The sequence below is a fragment of the Phocoena sinus genome, chromosome X, assembly GCF_008692025.1.
Source record: "Phocoena sinus isolate mPhoSin1 chromosome X, mPhoSin1.pri, whole genome shotgun sequence".
NCBI lineage: Eukaryota > Metazoa > Chordata > Mammalia > Artiodactyla > Phocoenidae > Phocoena > Phocoena sinus.
The window spans coordinates 58,019,601-58,034,085 of NC_045784.1; the positions used below are offsets into that span (position 1 = coordinate 58,019,601).

At 37.2% G+C, this 14,485-nt stretch overlaps 1 protein-coding gene across 1 annotated transcript in view; it reads right to left on the reverse strand.

Moving 5' to 3' along the window:
* OPHN1 (oligophrenin 1) overlaps positions 1-14,485 on the reverse strand; it is a 609,375-nt gene that overhangs the window by 233,560 nt on the left and 361,330 nt on the right. The window contains exons 12-15 of the mRNA XM_032620572.1: positions 9,471-9,549; positions 7,052-7,085; positions 6,453-6,515; positions 4,970-5,044 (exon numbers count right to left, since the gene is read on the reverse strand). Of these exons, the coding sequence (XP_032476463.1) occupies positions 4,970-5,044; positions 6,453-6,515; positions 7,052-7,085; positions 9,471-9,549 (251 nt within the window). The remainder of the gene's footprint in view (positions 1-4,969; positions 5,045-6,452; positions 6,516-7,051; positions 7,086-9,470; positions 9,550-14,485) is intronic.

Here is a 14,485-nt window from a genome sequence, read left to right on the forward strand (position 1 = left end):
TTTGTCTGCCTTGTTCTCTGCTGTGTACTGACCACCTAATACAATGCTTAGCACATAGGAGACAAGGAAAATGTGCATCCTCTAGAAGATGGAAAAGGCAAGGAAACAGATTATCTTCCAGAGCCTCCAGACGGAATCCAACCCTGCCAATATCTTGTTTTAGCTCCATAAGACTGATTTTGGACCTCTGACCTCTTAAACTGTAAGAGAACAAATTTGTGTTGTTTTAAGCCACTATGTTTCTGGCAATTTGTTACAGCAGCAATAGGACACTAATGTGAACCATTCCCTGGTTCCTTACTCATGGTGAGATAACTGAAAGACTGTCCATATATCAGAAACCCAGCAGCATGGAGCAAGTTGGGTGAGGGGGTTGCCAGATTCATATGTCAGCTTTAATTTATTTTCTGTACATTAAAATACCCCTGAAACAAAAATTCTTATCCCACCTTTCATATATTGACAGTAATGCTAAGAAAGGGCAATATGTTCATTGGGATCTAAAGATGAATTTGACCTCAGATATTCAGATCTTGAGAAAACAATAGAAAAAATATTCAGTCTACAAACTTTATTTCTAAAAGTTTTTGAAGTCAGCTTCAAAACTAAAGAAAAATAAGAAATAATTTTTAAAGGACAACATTACATATAGATGGTAAATTCTTTTGGCCTCCAGCAGTACTGGTTCAAAGCAAGCATAATCTGAGAATAATCAAAGTATCTAGGTTAGTAAGTATAGTCATGATTAATGTATAGAACCTACATGAATTTTTAAAATATATGTACACACACAGATCTGGACTTAGGAATAAAAGCATTTTGATATGTATTGAAAGTTAAAGATCCCCACTACTCTAGAGTATAATAAAAATTATTAACATATAGAATTGCTTTAAAGATTAATGCATAGAGTTCAAGTTCTGGGACTACTGAAGTGGAGTGTAACATGCTTTTGTTTTATTTTCTAATGAACTTCTTTCTCCTTCAGCCAAAGAGCTCATATAATTTGAAGTTGCTTCTGTTTAATATAGACTTATTATCTTTTTGTCTAAATATATGTGAGTTTAATACTAAAGTTAAGTTTTCAGGTGCTGAATACTTTGCATTAAGTATGGCAATAAAAAATGTCTACTATCATCCATGTGTGCACGCTTCTACTCTATTTAACTCTCTACATATGATTATATTAGGTGATATTCCACTGGTTTCTGAAAATAAAATGTATTTTCTTCTAATAGCATGAATGTGAAAGGAGAAATTTAAATAACTAAATAACATCTTAGTGATTAGTTACTTCACTCACCATGCCAATTTCTCCTCTGTTTGGCTCAGTAGGCCTCTGTCATGGTAATAGTATTGTAGGAACAATGCTTTTCTGTGTATGGTTTCCTAGCCAGGTTCAACTTCATCAAGGACTTCTGTTAATATATCCAGTCTCTTTGCTCTCCATGCCCCATCTCACCCCTCTGCTCCAGTCATTGTAAAACACTTAGTCTCTGAAGCACAACATGATCTCAGAGTTCCATTGAAGGAACAGTTACTGAGTTACCACAATGTGCTAGGTACACTGGCATTATCATGAGCATAATTATGATTATCAAGATTACAATGATAACAGTAGGCATTATCATTAATGAAATGCCTATGACTTGGTAAAGAGTGAAGAAGCAGAACTCTTAGATGTGGTACCAAACTGCCTCTGAGGTAATCAAATTAGTTTCTCTGTGACCAAGGTAGTTTTTGATGGATCCAGCACAAGTGAAGACTATTCCTCACAGTTGGTAGGATCTATTAACATAGGGCATCATGCAACAATCGAGGGTAGGGGAGAACTGTGACTAACCAACCAACAGACTGATTGAAAAATAATTATTAATTGTGGATATATCCCCTTTGACTTAGTGTTATATTATATTTGTCAAAAAGACAGATTTTCAGGTAGGGGAAGTATGGAAGGCTCTAGTAAACAACAGAAGAAAGTCCACAGTCAAGTGTTATAGGAGATGCCATAGAGAAAGTAGTCTGCAGTCCGCAGATTGTTTGGGTTAAAAAAGTGGCTGGAAGTGTCTTTTTGACTAGCAAAGAGCATGAGACCTAAGGAAAGAAGTAAGGAAAAGATATCATGCTGGCAAAAGGAAATGAATGCTCTTTCTCCTGGATAAATCATGGTGAGCCTACATGAAGCCAAGGCAGCCAATTCGTAGTGGTATGGGAAAAGATCAGGATAGGTCAAAAGAAGCAGGGCAATTTTGAGTATCTCAGTGAGAATCTCCAGAAGACAAAACACGAAAGAAGCTTAGAAGGGAGGTCTCTTTACATATTTAAAGATTATACGCTAGCTGACAGACAGTCTTCTCCATAGAATGTAAGTCCCACAAAGGTAGGAAATACAAGTGGTGTGTTCAGTGTTTAATCTATAGCCCTGAGCGTAATGTCTGGCCCTTTGTAGATACTCAAATATTTGCTAATGAATAAATAAATGAATAAGGATCATCACCAGATTTAGAATTTATTAGATCTGGGACAGGGATCAGGGTTTACCAGTTTTATGCATACATAAGTAAATTAACACTGTTTTTATAAAATACTTATAAATATTTTTATTCAGAATATAAATATTCTGAATGTAATAGACTATTGTCTATTTTTCAGATATTCTTATGAGTACTGATATTTGGAGACTGATGTTGAACACATGCACTACACCAGCCCAGCCACTTTCCATGATACTTTAACTGAATTGTACTGGCATGTGTGATTTGAATGAACCATTTCAGTCCTACTGAAGCCTGTAACAGACTCAGTAGAATGCCCAGCATGGCGGTTCTTTTAGCTTATTATACATCAGGTAGAAGAATGTAGTGATACTGGAAACAGAATTCTAAATAGTTCAATAATTTTTTAGAGACTAAATATCCTGGGCCATGCTGTTAACTGTTTTATATATGAAAAGTGTCCTTTAGCTTATAAAATGCAATGTAAATTGGCCAGGAATAACACAGCTTAAACTTTTAAAAGCCAACAGTGTAAAATGATAAATAGAAACAGATATTGAGGTACCAATGATGTAATCCACAATGCAAAATCTCCATAACTGTTTTTACTGGATGCTGCAGCACCCTCAAGTGTTAATAGATTAGGATGTCAGGCCTGCAGGTTTGCGGAAGGTAAGGTATGCACCACAGAAAAGACCAAAAATATATGCTTTATCCAAACTGCAGCTTTCCACACTCAATTTGTTCTCTGACACTTTATGAGAACTGAGCTTACCAGATAGTTCACCATCATTCACAAAAGGAAGAAGAACAGGTTTTCAGGAAGAGATAAACAATGAGTTTAGTTTTGGACATGTAAAACGTAGGTACCTGTGGAACATCTATGTACAGAGATCTTGTGCAAAAATTCCAATACTGACTTCCTCAGCCTTTGGAGCTTACTGCCTCAGCCATGATCAGTTTTGTCCACTTATCAGAGTGTGCTACACAGATATGATCATTCCAATGTGTGCCATGACCTAAGTATGTTTGAGAAGCACAGGTCCAGTGGGAAACTGAATCCATGATTTTAGAACTCATGAGATGATGTCTGGACTAGTGATTTTTGAGTGCTGAAAGCAAAGAGGTGCTAGTAAAAACCACAAAGAGGAACTTCCACTCCTGGCCATGTTGGAGTAACTGGGACCAGACTTCCCTCCTGTTATAACAATTAGAACACAGGACAAAATATATGAAATAGCTGTTTGTAGTCATTGAACAACATACAGTATAAGACTATGACTCTGAAAGAGGGGAAAAAAACAAGAATAAGCCCTACTATCGCCATAGCTTGCTGCCTGAAAACACTTTCTGGATGGTAGCATGGGGAGTGAGAGCTCAAGCTGAGCATGCAAGTCTTGCTCAGTTGAAGAGACAAAGATCAAAGTTCAGAGTTCAGAGAGGCTGAGGAAACTAGAATTTGCAGGGCAGAGTACCAGAGAGGAGGAAGCTATGTAAAAAAAGAACTGAAAAACCCTTAGCTATGGGTCCCCTTGAGTCTGTTATTGAATATAAATCCTAGTGCCTAGGATGGAAATCCATTAGTCTAGGCAAAGAAATACCAAGAAGCTTTAAGCTGAAGAATACCCAGAACTCACACAAAGCTGGCAAATGTTTAAGTTCCAATAACTAAGAATGAAGAGACAAAAGAAGTCAGACCTTAGATGTAAGGCTAAACTAGCTAGGAAAGGATACTTTATATCTATCCTGACAAGCTTAAAAATAATCCTCAAATGGATAAAGCTGCTCCACAAATAACTGCCTGCAATACAAAATTCAACACTCTTAAAAAGAAGTCAACGAAATTGAAACACTCAAGTCACGATGTCCAGTGTCCAACAAAAATTACTAGACATATGTATAAAAGAAAAATGTGATCCATAGCCAGGATAAAAATCAATCATTAAGAAAACATGTAGAGGAAGAAATGAAGCGGGGCAAAGATAGCATGCTGGGAAATACTCAGACAAGATTTAAAAGGTAAGAAAAAGAAAAAGGACCTGACAAGAGTCACTTGAAAGGAATAATACAAGATGTTAGAAGAATCAAGAGACCATTGAGTCACAGAAGTCATGTAGGGAGAAAGTTTAGAAAAAGAGAGAGTGGTCAACAAGGATATCAAGCAAAATAGAGACTGAAAAGAGTCCACTGGATTTCACAAGAAGGTGCCTTCTAAGCCTGGCCAGAGTAGTTCCAATGGAGAGGTTAGGGTAGAATCCAGATTGCAAAGGGTTTGAGGAGTGAATAAGATGTTTCAAGGCAAGATGGTCTCTGACTCAGGATAGGCAAATAAATGTTCATTTTTGTATGTTTGAAAATACTTTAAAAAATATATTCTACAACCTTCTTTAGCAATGTCTCCTTTCTCTTATAGCCACATTTCTTCCTAACACACAGACAACTCCCAAAAAGAATTATGAAATAAAAATTGTTACCAAAAAAGGCATTCAGCAACTTCTGAACCTGAATATTGCTGCCCACTGTACGGTACAATCCCTCTGTCTTGATCCCTAGGGAAAGAAAACCAAGTCAGTTTTGTTTATATAACTAGAGCTTTCATCTCCCTCAGGGTAGAGAAAGTAGGTACTTACACAATGGAGTCAGTTCAAACAGGAAAGGGTCTCCCTACTCTCTCCAATCTCTCCAGCCCTCCCCTGCAATAGGGGAACAGTCCTGAAACATCTCTGCAAATTATTCTTTTCATACTTTCATTTGGATTGTACCAAGCCCTTATTAACCTGAACAGAAAAGAACACACTCTATAGTAAATAGAAGAAAATGCTCAGGTGAGTAGCAGCAGATGGCTGAGAATGGTGTTACCATCTTGTCAAGGAACTAGGGTTTAGTTGATAAAGGAGGAAATATGAACCTTCAAATTGCCCCTGAGCAGTGGTAATGAAGTAAGAGAGGCCTAGAGTGTGGCAGATATGAAGCAAACAGCCATTTTTTGCATGGAGAAACATTGAAGCAACTTAAAAAGAGGCCTGGCTCATAAACTACACTTGCCTACATTCAAAATATTCTCAGAGAGAAACAAGAGAGTATCGTCAACCTGGAAGAATGCTGATGCCACATTTGCCTGAATTTAACTTTGCCCCCCCCAAAATTTTAAATCAATATGTGTTGTGGCAGAAATTGAACTCTTGTTTATTTAGGATGGAACTATCATAACACTATTAGAAGAGTGCCAGATAGTATTTGAGAATATTTTATAAGCCATTTGAAGCTCTTTATCTTTAAAGGCAGGAAACCACAAATTATCCAAACATGGTTAAATACCACTGATTTGAAATTTGAGGAAATTTTAAACATTGTGTCTAGTACTCAAGGTTTATAAACAGTATCCTTTCCTAAAACGGGTCCTGACTAATAGATGATATCATTGTTCCTTTAGAAAAATTGCCCAGGAAAAATTCAGAATGATCAGATTTTGCCATTTGCAGCAACGTGGATGGACCTGGAGGGTATTATGCTAAGTGAAATAAATCAGACAAAGACAAATACTGTATAATATCACTTACAGGTAGAATCTAAAAGATAAAATAAAACTAGTGAACATAACAAAAAAGAAACAGACTCACAGATATAGAGAACAAACTAGTGGTTACCAGTGGGGTTGGGGGGACAGGAGGGGCGAAATAGGGATGGGAATTAAGAGGTACAAACTATTATGTATAAAATAAATAAGCTATAAGAATATGTTGTACAACACAGGGAATATAGCCAATATTTTATAATAGCTATAAATGGAGTATAACCTTTAAAAATTGTGAATCACTATGTTGTATACCTGTAACATATAATATTGTACATCAACTGTACGTCAATAAAACTTAAATAAATAAATAATAAAACTATGTTTAAAAAAAAAAGAATGACCAGATTCAAACACTGCTAAGGCTATGGTTCATATCTTACCTTTGGTTTCAATGACATTGATGCACTTCCTAACAAACTTGAACCCCACTTCGTTCAGCTCCACTGTTTCAAGCAAAAAAAGCAGAGTTAGATTCTGCCGTAATAAGCCTCACCTACCAAGCATTCAATGATCTTGCTAAGAGACTGCAGTGAGAGAACTAGGGGTTTGGTTGCTCTTCTTCAATCAGCCTTAGGTGGAAAGATTCCTCATTCAGGGGAGAGGGTGGTTAGAGATTTTACTCTTATAACACAAAATTCTTTTACTTGACCCTCTGCATTATGTCTGCTTTAGGCATGAGCTACATCAAATGTGAAATGTGAGGCTGGAAATGCACACAATTTCTATCATGTGTCTAGAAAAAGAAGGATATAATGTGTTTCTTTATATTACTACTACTATCCCACCCATAAGCTAAGATAAAGTGACTTCCTTAATTCAATCAATAAACACCTTTAAAAAAAATAGGCCTGAATTTCATTCCATACAGAGGTATCCACAAATACACTTGCATCAATATTACATATCATTGATGATAACATTTACTGTGATTAGGACAGCTAACAGTTCATAATATCAGTAGATCAGAAATTTGACTCACTTTCTTCCTGTTTCGTTATAGGGCTGTGATAGATCTACAAAAAAAGAGAGAGAAAGAGCAATGGTTATTGTGAATCACTATAGGTAAGTACAGCAAATACTAAATATCTTTCCCCAAATAAGCCATCAAAACCATTAGTGACTTTAAGGCTTTAACAAGAAAGAAAGTGGGCTAAACAGAATCATCTTTGCCTAGGGCCCTAGGAACAGCTGGATTAACAATCCCTGAAGATTAGACTGGATTTCATACAGTTCACTGCAGCTTTAGCCTACTCATCTTAGACATTTACTTATGTAAAGCTTAGAGAATTTTTCTGATGGAGCAAGAGAGCATGAGAGAAAGAAAGTGATTTTCTCATGGATACCTGGGTAACTGGCATTGATGGTAAAATTTAAATATTCCTAATACCAACCTCGCCACCCAGAGACATTAATGGGTGTTTCCCTGTAGAAAGGCAAGTGCCCATCTGAAAGAGATCCATGCATTCACCAAGATTTCTCTGAGCCATCTTGAAGTATGCATTGTGATAGCTATGTGAGAGACCAAAGAAGAGATCCTTGACTCTTGAAGTCTAATCTTGGCTCTACCTCTACCTCATTATGAAACTTAGGCATCCTTTTCATTCTCTCGACTTCAAAATTCATATCTCTAAAACGATCAGGGTTGGAGTAGATGTTCCTTCAAGTCCTGATCTTCTTTGACACTTTAAGCAAAGGCAAGCATACTATGTATAAGAACAGTGAATTGGGGGGGTTAATAAAGCAGTGACAACATTAGTAATGTGAGGCTGCAGGAAATAAGTCCTCTATATGCCATCTGTATAGTTTGCTTTAACAAGCTCTCCTTTTAAAAGAAAATTTTCTCCCTATGTGTGTATGCCAATGGATATTTCAGTGAGAGAGGTTTCTGTGCTTGGCCAGCCCCTTTTCACCACTGCTATAAAAAAGATATTTGTGAAACGTCTCTCATAATCAAGTTGGTAAGGATCCACATGCAGTGGGCCCATGTTCTAACATCATTCTCCACAAAAAGCCATCTGTATCCTTTGATTTTTAAAACCCTAAAGGGAGAGCAATTTCAGGAGAGGGAATTAAAAGTAAAATGCCTTACAATATTGTAAATTAACTATACTTCAATTTTAAAAAGTAAGAAGAAAGAAATATGAACAAAAACAAAAAAAGAATAAAATGCCTTGTGGAGCTTCCTACTAACCTCCTAAAGAAATATCACAGGCATGTAATAGTTAAGCTCCAGGTTTCTGGGAGGGGAGGAAGGGGAGAAAGGCCCTGGCCTATTTTCTGGATGACAGTCCTCACAACACCACTTCTCTCCTGCTACCATCTTGGTTGCTATTAATGCAATCTGGCATCTGGGCACTCCTCTTTAGTCTCCAAGGCACTGAAAACACACAGAAAGAAAGCCCTGTAATATATTTCCCCTCTTAGCAAGTTTTTGCCTTGCATAAAGCAAGAAGACTGGACTGTATCCAAACACTGTTGAATTTCAGTAGGTTTGTACCCAAACTTCAGACCAGTCAGAAGACCTCAAACTAATACAGTACATTATGGTTGACAAACTGGCTTTCAATTGATTTTTCAAATCAACTCTGTGAGGTAGGTAGAACAGAAATTATTAAAGCCATTTTACTTAAGAGAACAGTCTCAGAGAGTAAATAACTATCTCAAGGTCACACAATCATTGAATGGCAGAAACAGATCCAAATCTAAACTTTTGGGATTCCAACACTAGGAAGCTGATATTATTTCATATGCCATGAGAAGAAACCTACGCAGAAGATACTGAAGAGAGAAAATTCTTTTCAGTGACCTCTGACTGTTCATATTGATCTTTATATGATAATCACTAGTCTTTAAAAGTATTACTTGTCATCATATGTAACAGTATTCTAAATGGAGTGGTGCATCCTGAGATATAGGATGGCAATGCCATCTCCTGCCCTTAAAGAGAACAAGCTGACTTGGGGATGTAAGGGAGGGGCAGCAAAACCATTTTGAATAAAATCTTAATAAATGCTTGTTCACAACCATGGAAATTATTTTCCATCCTTATATATGAACACGTTAATATTATAAACTGCAAAAAGGCTTAATTTTCTTTCTTAAGAAGATTTTGTGGGCATGGCTGCATAATCTAAGACCAGAGCAGGAAGCTGAGAGACCTGGATTCTAGGCCCATTGTGATGCCTTTCTGAGAGTGATCCTAGAGAAGTCTTTCACCCTCTCTGGAACTCAAGTTGCCTAACTTGTTAAACAAGAAATGTCAACTCAACAACTCCTTCTACCTCTAAAATTTTGAGTATCAAAGATCTATCACCATTTAATTATCCTGGACCCACTGCTACCACTAGAGCGACTCATATACTGGATTATGCTGCTGATGTTTCCCCAGGATAACTTACAGGTTCTTTCCCATCCATGGCCTCCATCCATAGTCTTCTGTTAGCTTCTGAAAGGGCTTGCAGAGTGATGGTTCCTGGCCTAAGGAAAAAAATGACAAGTTGAGAGCAGAAAAGTCACCTGAGAGAATGGAGTCTTGTGATCTAGGGTCCTCCTCAGCCCTGGGAGATATCAGACTGAGCAGGCACAGGCATATAGATTTCCAACTTCTCATAATCTTTTTTACTCAGAAAAACAATGGAACTTAGAGAACAGTAACTTTGGAGACACTGGTGGAGGTGGTATCTTGGTGGCCTCATGCCAGAGTTGGACAAGGAAATAGGAAGGCAGATACTGACACCTCAACATAATACACACTTAAACTGGCCTCACTGTGCTTGAGCCAAACTGAGGCTTGCCCTGCCTCTCTCTCTTGGAAGCCAGCCATTTGGTCTGGGCTCTAGGGTTTCTGAGCATGTTCATTATGGGCACGTTCATCTATCAGGAAAATGCCTTGCTACTTCTACCACCTAGGATGTCCAAGGAGCATTTCAGTTGGAAATAAGTCAACAACATGCACAATGGCTCAGCCACATGGAGGAGGCCTTTTGGCTGACTTAAGCAATCTTATGAATAACAATGACAACTAATAGTTATTGAATGCTCACCAGATGCCAGGTTCTTTTCTAAGTACTTTATAGGTATTAATTCATTTAATCTACACAGGAAGGCTATAAAGCAGGAACTATAGTAATCCCTATTTTATAGAAGGGGAAACTGAGGCACAGAGAGGTTACCTAAGTTCACACAGTGGGTAAATATAGAGACAGGATTTGAATTTAGGAATTTTGGTCCAGCAGCCATGTTCTTTCTTAACTAATACACTATAAGGCCTCTTCTGCATGGCAGATGACTTCAAATCCAATTTTATTTTATTTACTTGCAGTAACTATAACTACATACACAGAGATACCCCAATTTGGTATAATATGTTATTTTTAGACCTTCAAAGCCAAACTGGAATTTGGGGATTGACCATATTATTGCAGGTATAAGGTCTCTTCCATTCTCTGTGTAGTTGTGCCATTATGAGATGCTTGTTACTCTCACCCCTTCTGTGTTAAGATGAGACCTCTCTCAGAGTCATGAAATGATAAGAGCAATTACAAGAGAGTTCAGTGGAAAAGTCACTGTGCCTCAGTTTCTTTATCCATAAAAATGTTGGAGCAGACAAGCTGTGAGGTCCTTTACAGTTCTGATATCGAGACTCCTGTTCTACCTGTCCTTCTGTCTCTTATTCCATTAAAGTACTCCTTAAAAAAGGAAAGAAAAAAAAAGAAAAAGCAATTCATTAACTAGAATGAATCGTTCTTTTTTCTGCTCTTTAGCTGTTTGGGCACAATTACACTTTACAGGATTTGCTACTGAACTAGGGATATTAGCTAACATCGTCATCAGTTAATGAAAAGGAATTCTGAATTCTAGGTGTCCTCAGGAGCTTATAAGCATTGTGACCACCTATCGACCCATGCCAATTTTTTCCTCACAGATTCAAATTATAATATTCAAATAAGACTAAACCCTTAAGTAAAAAAAAAAAAAAGCCCCCAAATGATCTTTAAGCCAGAATCAACTGAAAACCAGGACTTGGCTTTGGGCACTGGATTCTTTCAAGTTTACCATTTTCTAAGAAACATCCAACCATTTGGATATACCTTATGGGGCTAGAAAGTCCAGAAATCTTTGTAAAAACAGCTACACAGCTGAATCCTGAAGCCAGAAGGAAGGAGAGCAAGCAAATGGGCAACAAACATAAAAGCACATGCTGTAGACTAGATAGGATGTTAAGCCCATTCTAGACTCAGTTTCCCCACATGGGAAACCAATAAGCTGGTATGTGTGCTCTCTTGACCATACGGAGAAACTGAAAGAATAAATAAGTGACTATTCAATAAGCATTTGGAGATTCTTGGGCGCTACCGAAAGTCAAATTCAAAGAAAAATACTGCTAAGAACAAGATGACAAAGTAGACAGTACAGACTTCTAGTCCAGGCTTTTCCATTATGACTTTAGACAAATCCTTTGCCCACCCTGAGGTCTGAGTCACGCATCTAAAACAAAAAGGCATATACAGCATATTTGCAGTAGAGTCCAGTGGTTAAGAGTATGACTTGGAAACCAGTATTCCTGGATTTGGATCCTAGCTCTAATATTAAATAACTGTATAACCTAAGTGCTTAACTTCTTTCTGTCTCCTTGTCTTTGTGAAATTGGGATAGTAACACCCCCTACTTCATGTGACCGATGAAGACTAAAGGAAAATATACACTTAAAAGGCTGAGAATGGTGCCTGGCACATAGAGGTACTCAGAGAATGTTAGCAGCTGTTGTTGTCATCATCATCGTCACTGTTGTCATTATTACTATTATTATTGCCCTTCAAGTTCTGATGGCCTATGAGCCTATGGCTTCAAATATTGGTAGGAACACTAATAAAAAAGTTATCCTCTATTCTGGAAATAGAAAAAGGGACTCAAAGAGTCCTTTGTTCTATCCCACAGAGAACATGAGTAAAGGTGCCTGATGTCTACTGGGAGGCCTGCCTCTGCCCCTTATATCTGATTGACAAGCAAGGAAAGCAAATGCGGAGGTCACATGACTCAGAAAACTCCACATACACAGAGGAACCTCAGCATCGGTAAATTATTATATTTGACCCTCTATTTCAGAACATATTTATTCTCCTTATAATAGACAACAGAATAAAATTAAAAAGAACATGGGGTGTGGAGATCTACAGACCAGGGATTGAGCACAGCCTTCCTACTATGTAACTTTGATTAGGCAAGGCAGTTAAATATATACAAGTCTTAATCTCTTCCTGTTAAACGAGGGAATGTTTTTTAAAGTGCCCAATATTTTGTAATTATGTTCATCAGGGATATTGGCCTGTCGTTTTCTTTCTTTGTGACATCTTTGTCTGGTTTTGGTATCAGGGTGATGGTGGCCTCGTAGAATGAGTTTGGGAGTGTTCCTACCTCTGCTATATTTTGGAAGAGTTTGAGAAGGATAGGTGTTAGCTCTTCTCTAAATGTTTAATAGAATTTGCCTGGGAAGCCATCTGGTCCTGGGCTTTTGTTTGTTGGGAGATTTTTAATCACAGTTTCAATTTCAGTACTTGTGATTGGTCTGTTCATATTTTCTCTTTCTTCCTGGTTCAGTCACGGCAGGTTGTGCATTTCTAAGAATTTGTCCATTTCTTCCAGGTTGTCCGTTTTATTGGCATAGAGTTGCATGTAGTAATCTCTCATGATCCCTTCTATTTCTGCAGTGTCAGTTGTTACTTCTCCTTTTTCATTTCTAATTCTACTGATTTCAGTCTTCTCCTTTTTCTTCTTGATGAGTCTGGCTAATGCTTTATCAATTTTGTTTATCTTCTCAGAAAACCAGCTTTTAGTTTTATTGATCTTTGCTACTGTTTCCTTCACTTCTTTTTCATTTATTTCTGATCTGATCTTTATGATTTCTTTCCTTCTGCTAACTTTGGGGTTTTTTTTGTTCTTCTTTCTCTAATTGCTTTAGATGCAAGGTTAGGTTGTTTATTTGAGATGTTCCCGGTTTCTTAAGGTAGGATGTATTGCTATAAACTTCCCTCTTAGAACTGCTTTTGCTGCATCCCATAGGTTTGGGGTCGTCGTGTCTCCATTGTCATTTGTTTCTAGGTATTTTGCGATTTCCTCTTTGATTTCTTCAGTGATCACTTGGTTATTAAGTAGTGTATTCTTTAGCCTCCATGTGTTTGTATTTTTTACAGATCTTTTCCTGTAATTGATATCTAGTCTGATAGCGTTGTGGTCGGAAAAGATACTTTATAGTACTTCAATTTTCCTAAATTTACCAAGGCTTGATTTGTGACCCAAGATATGATCTCTCCTGGAGAACGTTCCATGAGCACTTGAGAAAAATGTGTATTCTGTTGTTTTTGGATGGAATGTCCTATAAATATCAATTAAGTCCATCTTGTTTAATGTATCATTTAAAGCTGTGTTTCCTTATGTATTTTCATTTTGGATGATCTGTCCATTAGTGAAAGTGGGGTGTTAAAGTCCCCTACTATGATTGTGTTACTGTCAATTTCCCCTTTTATGTCAGTTAGTATTTGCCTTATGTACTGAGGTGCTCCTATGTTGGGTTCATAAATATTTACAATGGTTATATCTTCTTCTTGGACTGATCCATTAAAAGGATCAGAAACCATGATCAAGTGGGGTTTATTCCAGGAATGCAAGGATTCTTCAATATACACAAATCAATCAACGTGATACACCATATTAACAAACTAAAGGAGAAAAACCATATGATCATCTCAATAGATGCAGAAAAAGCTTCGACAAAATTCAACACCCATTTATGATAAAAAAACACTGCAGAAAGTAGGCATAGAAGGAACTTTCATCAACAAAATAAAGGCCATATATGACAAACCCACAGGCAACATCGTCCTCAATGGTGAAAAACTGAAAGCATTTCCACTAAGATCAGGAACAAGACAAGGTTGCCCACTCTCACCACTATTATTCAACGTAGTTTTGGAAGTTTTAGCCACAGCAATCAGAGAAGAAAAAGAAATAAAAGGAATCCAAATGGGAAAAGAAGAAGTAAACTTGTCACTGATTACAGATGACATGATACTATACATAGAGAATCCTAAAGATGCTACCAGAAAACTACTAGAGCTAATCAATGAATCTGGTAAAGTAGCAGGATACAACATTAATGCACAGAAATCTCCTGCAATCCTATACACTAATGAAGAAAAATCTGAAAGTGAAATTAAGAAAACACTCCCATTTACCATTGCAACAAAAAGAATAAAATATCTAGGAATAAACCTACCTAAGGAGAAAAAAGACCTGTATGCAGAAAACTATAAGATGCTGATGAAAGAAATTAAAGATGATACAAATAGATGGAGAGATATACCATGTTCTTGTATTGGAAGAATCAACATTGTGAAAATGACTCTACTACCCAAAG